This window comes from Halyomorpha halys, unplaced genomic scaffold, assembly GCF_000696795.3.
Source record: "Halyomorpha halys isolate HHAL.00 unplaced genomic scaffold, Hhal_1.1 Scaffold631.1, whole genome shotgun sequence".
Classification (NCBI taxonomy): Eukaryota; Metazoa; Arthropoda; class Insecta; order Hemiptera; family Pentatomidae; genus Halyomorpha; species Halyomorpha halys.
This window is the reverse complement of record NW_027109839.1, coordinates 1-7,757: the sequence shown is the minus strand read 5'-3', so window position 1 is coordinate 7,757 and position 7,757 is coordinate 1. Positions and strand designations below refer to the sequence as shown.

The following is a 7,757-nucleotide window of genomic DNA, read 5'->3' as shown; positions in this document are numbered from 1 at the left end:
CTAATTTTGAAACTTAAAACATGATTTGAATTTTATTAATGTCCGGCCAGGGATGGGACCATTATGTGTGAAGCATGCCCTCAACTGAAAATGCTGGAGACACTTCACTTTTGGTTTGCTGGTTGGGTTGAAGTGGACTGTATAATTGAAAAACCAGATAAGATTAAATGAAATAAAATTCTATTGTTTAAGTTACAAATGGTGTAGTGGGTAGCCGAAAGAAAACATTTATGTCTTGAGAAGCAGTGCATTATTCCTTTTTGTCTCTCATGATTCCTGATGATTTTGTCTACCATGAGTGAGTAGAACTCTCTGAGTTGTTCCCAGAAGTAGAGAGGAGAGAGGCTTAGAGATGCAGAGGGAGGAAAGAAGAAGTCCACATGGCAATCATCATCAACCACCTCATTATCTACAATTCCATAGCCCAGCATTCAAAATTTACTAACCATCTAAACATAAATGTTTTCTTTCGGCCACCCACTACACCATTTGTAACTTAAACAATAGAATTTTATTTCATTTAATCTTATCTGGTTTTTTCAATTATACAGTCCACTTCAACCCAACCAGCAAACCAAAGGTGAAGTGTGTCTTACAATGCGGTCGAAGGCATAATTCATACAAGGATAATCATTGTGTCCATAAAAAAAACTACCTCTTTAGTTTAAATTTGATATAAAACAGTTAGAGAGCAACAATTTTCTTATTTTTAATTTAAAACATTAAAAATGTTTTATATCAAATTTAAACTTAAATGCAGTATATTTTTGGTCCTAGAATGGGATTAATTATGATAAATACAGTAATTTATGACTTTTTCAGTTACTTAAGAACTATGTTCTTAGGAAGTGAAAAGGTTTGCCAGTTTTTTAATTTTTTTTTTATTAGAATCCGTGGGTATATATTTTTTCATCTGTGTGGTAGTAAATTATTTAACTATATTCCATTTTAATTAACTGATAATGGTTATTACCCTCCATTTAAGCCAGTACATTAATTTTACCTTACATATTTGTGTCTTCCTTTAGTAATTTATTCTTACTGACATTGGAAAAACATCCAATAAAATATGCATATTACTATACATTGTATAAAATGTTTTTGAGCCTGAATGTGTTGAAATTCTTTTTACTAGTAACCTTCTATGAGCGTGTTAACAAGTTTAAATAAAACTAAACTTACAACAACAATGATCATAAAAAGCAGCTTGTATAAACCATTCATCGAATTCTAGTCAAGATACAAGAAGTATTCCTCTTTTGTTTTCCCCCTTTCTGTTCATACTAAGACATTTATAAAGAAAACAACTATTTTCCATTAAGTCATTTTTGAGATTTGCACATCCCTCTGATCATGAAAGCTGCTTCTCTTGTTAGTATTGTTTGCATAACAGAAAAGCAATGAATATTTTTCTTAATCTTAGTATTTTAAAATGCAATACCTATATTCATTTGGACCTAGAAAATGGTTCTATGGATGGTATGTGGTACATGCAGTGATATGCAACATTCTGCACGTATCAGCCATTTGGTAGTAAAACATGGTAAATGCAAAAATTAAACTTTTTCAACATTAATAAAAATTGTTATAAGTTGGAAGATAGTCCAGGTGGCGGTCAATAAAAGTACAAAAAATCTATTTAATGGTAATCTTTAACCATTTTGTACCTTACTGATTGCCACCCAGACTATCCTCCTACAATCTACTACAGTCAACTACTATTGTATCTTCCAATACAATTTTTTACTTTCAAACAACAGCCCTAAATGAAGCATGTGATTCCAAAAATTTCAGTTTATGTTTGACCAAATGTATTCTATAACTAAAGCAAAATACTTGAACATGCCTAATGTACACCCTAATTAGTTACTACAATTAATCAAGTGACATGCATTATAATGTAAAACTGAGTCATTATATTCATAGTTTATAGCGGTAAATAATATATAATAAAAAAACAGAAGTAATCTCAACACAACTCAACCAATCTACACGAAACTTGAGAGTGGTTTATGGTTCTATAAACTACATCAGAGGGTACAAATTAGAACTGAAGGTATAAAATAAAACATCTATAAGTTTTTCTTTATTTGAAACCAATATTAAACTCTATGTATGGGCATTAAGTCTAAATTATGTATATATTATGTCAATATATTAACAGATTAACAATATACAGTTATTTTTTTTTTTAATTTTTAAAATGTTATTTACATCATGGTTACTATGGAAACATGGTATTAAAAGGTTGCTATAGAAACATTGACATAATGAACTTATCTGACTACAAATTTTTATTATTTCAATATTAATACATTAAGTAATAAAATTAAATTGGAAATTATAGATTTAAATTTATTATCAGAAAATTCCAGAATATTTGATTATAGGAGAAAGCATTGGTTATTTATGTATATAAGAGGTGTAATTTCTTATATAAACAAAAGTAAAAATAATTCCAGATTTAAATAAACAAAAAAAAAAAAAAAACTTAAATCTAAATGAATTCACATCACATAACATTAAATACAATTCTTATAATTTTCTTAAAATATTTGGTTTCTGATTTCTTGATGCAAGTTCACCGTTAGATAGGATTATTTCTTCATAATAATTTCAGCTTCTAACTGCACTTGAATATATATATCGTATGATCATTATTATAGTTATTTAATCATTATCATATTGAAACAGTTCACTGTTTAATTATATCATATATACTGTTGTATTTAACATTTTGTGAACTTTGTAATTATTAATAATACTTTATTAATATTTGACTTGTCTACATTCATTCTTAGAAGGAACTCCTTATTGAAGATGAATTAACCTTTTCTGGCCATGACCTGTACACTCTTGTCTAGGCGGCTTCTGATAAGAAAATGGTTGATCTGTTATTACAGTGCCTGACACTGGTTAAATATTTTAACAAATCAAGGTTTTTTTTATTTTTAATTGCAATATTTTGATGTTCAAAAATAATTACTAATTAGTATTTATAATCTTAAATACTTTCTTGAGACTGGTTAATGTTGTTTAAATAAATAATTTAAATTTTATCCATTATAGTCTCAAAACATTTTCTTTTCTTTACAAGACCGACGTTTTGGCCAATCAGCCATCCTCAGGGACAATTTTTGAACTAAATAATTTAAAAACATAAACTTCATGTAGGCTATTCTTCTCAGGTCAATTCAACAATTTCTCTCATTAGTCAATTTTCACAGTAAAACAAAAATTAAAATTCTTTATCACAGTCACTATTTGTTAAAATTTATCACAACAATAAATAAAGTTGTGATAAATTTTAAATATTCTCATGGCCTCAATTTAACTTCTAACAAGAGAGTATTTTCTATACCAGTTATACAATTCAAATTATGCACATGTATGCACAGGTTTAAATTAAAACTGAAGTAAATTAAAAAAAAAAAAAAATATTGAGGCAGGATTGAGATCACTCTCCCATTGCCTAACTGAAATGTAAAACACTTTTAACAAGAAGTCTATTTAATTATTTTATGTTCAAAATTAGCAATTCTACTTGTTTGTTTTTGTTTAGTGGCGCCAAACTTCATTGTTCATCAACGCCATTTATAATTTATTTAATTTTGGTTATATTTGTTTAATTTTATTTATTTTTTTCTTCCATTCAATGTTATATTTTTGTCAGTAAATTTTTGATTTTAAAAACTGAAATACTAATTCTATTGTTTTATCATCGTCTCTGAGGGTTTTTGAAATATCTTGGTTTAGTCCTAAGCTGTTGAGGTGTGGTGTGAAATCTGGGCATTGTTGGAAAATATGGCTTATTGTTAAATTTTTGTTGCAATACTGGCAGTTCGGAGGCGTTTCTTTTGAAATAAGATAGGAGTGAGTGAGCCTTGTGTGACCTATTTTCATCCTGGTCAGGATTTCACCTTCTCTATGGCATTTGCGACTGGAGGTACCCCAGGGCTTGACATCCTTTTTAATAATTTTTAATTTACTCATTGGGCTTTCATTCCACAAAGAATGCCATTTATCTTTGACTTCCTTTTCAAGAGGTTTGCTCATTTCTGATGGAGTTAAAATGGCTTTACCCCGTTCCGGAAGCTCGAGTGCTTCTCTTGCAGCGTGATCGGCTAGTTCATTCTCTGCTATTCCTTCATGGCTTGGAACCCATATAAATGTAACTGACATACCCATATTTTGTAGTCTTTAAGTAAAAATGGATGGAGAAAATTTTCGGATGCTCTGGATACATACAATCTAAACCTTTTAACGAGCCTAATGAGTCTGTAATTATTGTTATGTTGTTGTGGTTCAAAGACAAATAGAAGCGAAGGGCTGCTGCTATTGCATTGAGTTCGGCAGTGAATATGTTCCATAATTTGTGGAGTTTAATTTTGTATGTTGAGTCATTAGTTATAAAGAATGATGCAGCTGATTGGTCTGATTTTGATCCATCTGATTAGATTATAAAGGATTTGGGCATATTTTGAATTAGACGAGAAAAGTGGGATTTATATTCAACTGGTTCCGTATTATTTTTTGAGTATTTAGACAGATCTAGAATAGTTTTAGGACGTTAGAAGGTCCATTGTAAATGATTGATTTCGGATTTGTCAATTGTTATCGTTTTCAGAAAAGCGATAGCTGAGGAGTCTTTCTGATAATGGAAGTGTTGAATTTTGTTTTTGTCGAAAAGGAATAGAAAATTTTGGATTAAAAATATATTTATGCGTCGGATGTTTTGTCTGTGGATATAATTTTGACTGTATTTTATGACTAATTTAGATCTTCTGAACGAAAGTGGCGATAGTCCGGATTCAGTGCATAAACTTTGAATAGGGATTGTTCGAAATGCTCCAGTCGCGATTTGGATTCCGGCGTGATGGACTGTATCCAGTGTAGCAAGCACTTGGGAACGAGCCGAGCCGTAGTCCATTTTCGAGCATATTAAGATATGATTTATCAATATTAAACTAAACCTTTAGTTTAAGAAGGCTAGATACATTGGAACCCGAGGAGGTATGGCTTAGTAAACGGACAATGTTTACTTTTTTTTGTGCAGTTAGTTTTTATTGCAGAGATATGGTATTGCCAGGTTAGTCTTTTATCGAATGTTAGGCCTAAAACTATGGTGATTGGTGTATAGGGAGTTTCCTAGAAATAGATCAGGTGGTTGAGGTGAATTTCGTTTCCTACTGAAGTGGAGGCATTTTGTCTTGTCTATGGAAAATTGAATATTGACAGTAAATGACCAGTTTTTTAACCTATTTATTGCGTCTTGTAGTTTATGTTGAATATCTTGAATACTGCCTGATAGATAAAAGATTGCCAGATCATCGGCAAACAAGAGTGGCTTAACTCCCCCAGGCAAATTGAGTCCTAATTCATTTACAGCCAGAGAAAATAGAGTGCGACTGAGGACTCTTCCCTGAGGTACCTCATTACTCTGCCTGTATTCCTTAAAATGTTCACATCCAACTCGTACTATAAAATGCCGATTTGTCAAAAATTGTCTAATAAATGAGAAAATTTGTCCAGTGATTCCTATCAAGGATGGCTTCTGTAAAATAATGGAATGATTTATATCGTCACAAAGAATATAGCATATCAGCAATTCTACTTTATAAAGGTACCAAAGTATTATGGTTCACAAATAATGAAATCCCAACCTTGGGCAAATTTACTGTCATTTCAATTTGTTTAATTCCTCATTAGTATAATGAGCCATTATGTGTCTTATCATACTTCCAGATTCAACTAATTTATAATCACAGTGAGGATATTGATGGGACTTCTCACCTTTATGACAGGCCATCTATGCTTTTTCATATCTCCAGGTGTTACTAATTTATAATCTCAGTGAGGACATTAAGGGGTCTTCTCACCCTTATGACGAGCCATTAAATGCTTTTTCATACCTCCAGATGTTACTGATTTATAATCACAATGAGGGCAATGATGTGACTTTTCACCTGTATGACGGGCCATTATGTGTATTTTTATACTTCTAGCTTCTACTGATTTATAATCGCAATGAGGGCATTGATGGGGCTTTTCACCTGTATGACAGGCCATTATGTGTTTTTTCAAATCTCCAAATTTTACTGACTTATAATTACAATGATGACATTGATAGGATTTTTCACCTGTATGACGGGCCATTATGTGTTTTTTCATATTTCCAAATTTTACAGACTTATAATTACAATGATGACATTGATGGGACATTTCACCATGATGGACCATTATATGCCTTTTCATACTTTCAGATGTTACTGATTTATAATCACAATGAGGACAATGATGGGACTTTACAGCTGCATGATGAATCATTATATGCCTTTTCACATTTCTAGATTCTACTGATTTATAATCACAGTGAGGGCATTGATGGGGCTTTTCACCTGTATGATGGGCCATTATGTGTATTTTTAAACTTCTAGATTCTACTGATTTATAATCACAGTGAGGACATTGATGGGGCTTTTCACCTGTATGACGGGCCATTATGTGTATTTTTAAACTTCTAGATTCTACTGATTTATAATCACAGTGAGGACATTGATGAGGCTTTTCACCTGTATGACGGGCCATTATGTGTATTTTTAAACTTCTAGATTCTACTGATTTATAATCACAGTGAGGACATTGATGGGACATTTCACCTGTATGACGGGCCATTATGTGTTTTTTCATACTTTCAGATGTTACTGATTTATAATCACAATGAGGGCAATGATGGGACTTTACAGCTGTATGACGGGCCATTATGTGTATTTTTAAACTTCTAGATTCTACTGATTTATAATCACAGTGAGGACATTGATGGGGCTTTTCACCTGTATGACGGGCCATTATGTGTTTTTTCATATCTCTAGATGTTACTGATTTATAATCACAATGAGGACATTGATGGGACATTTCACCTGTATGATGGACCATTATATGCCTTTTCATACCTCCAGATGTTACTGATTTATAATCACAATGAGGACATTGATAGGATTTTTCACCTGTATGACGGGCCATTATGTGTTTTTTTATATCTCCAGATCTTACAGTTTTATAATCACATTGAGGACATTGATGGGACTTTTCACCTGTATGACGGGCCATTATGTGTATTTTTATACTTCTAGATTCTACTGATTTATAATCACAGTAAGGACATTGATGGAATTTCTTTACTGTATGGCAACTATCCTTGGCACCTATAAACAATAAACTATCATATTAAAAATATAAAATTAAATAAAGTTATTAAGTGGAAATCAATCAAATAGTCATCATTTAAAAAAATATAGACAAGTTTTACAAAATATAATTTTTTAATATAACTTTTTATCATTTTAATGCTAAACCATTTTATACTACATATTTTATAGGCAGAGTGTCTAGCAGAATGGCTTGAAGAAATTCCCTGTTATTCCCATGTTCTTTTTCAATATTTCCCTTCTATATTTGACACCATAAGCTAGATCGTTAAGTTATCAGAAGGTGAGCTTACCCTGTCATCTACGTGGAGAGTCTTCAGCAGCCTTGACCTCTCGAACTGGTTGTGTACAAACACAACAGTCCATTTTGGCTGTATTGAGATGTTCAAGTTGCCCACCTTTTGAACAATCTCAGAGCATACTATTTGATGTAATCTGGTGTAGAAGTTACGGACTGTCAGCTGACAGGTCCATATCAGCTGATCGAGAACATATATATACAATAATATAGACGGACAGGCTCCGCAAATAGATCAGTCTTTGAGAACA

General features: G+C 31.7%; 1 protein-coding gene across 1 annotated transcript; it reads right to left on the bottom strand.

Annotated features, from left to right (window-relative positions):
- Positions 1-2,059: 2,059 nt before the first annotated feature.
- LOC106684953 (zinc finger autosomal protein) lies at positions 2,060-7,729 on the bottom strand. Its single transcript, XM_067048006.1, has one exon. It carries the CDS (start codon positions 7,108-7,110, stop codon positions 5,863-5,865), a length of 1,248 nt encoding a protein of 415 aa, XP_066904107.1. The 5' UTR covers positions 7,111-7,729; the 3' UTR covers positions 2,060-5,862.
- Between the last annotated feature and the right edge of the window lie 28 nt (positions 7,730-7,757).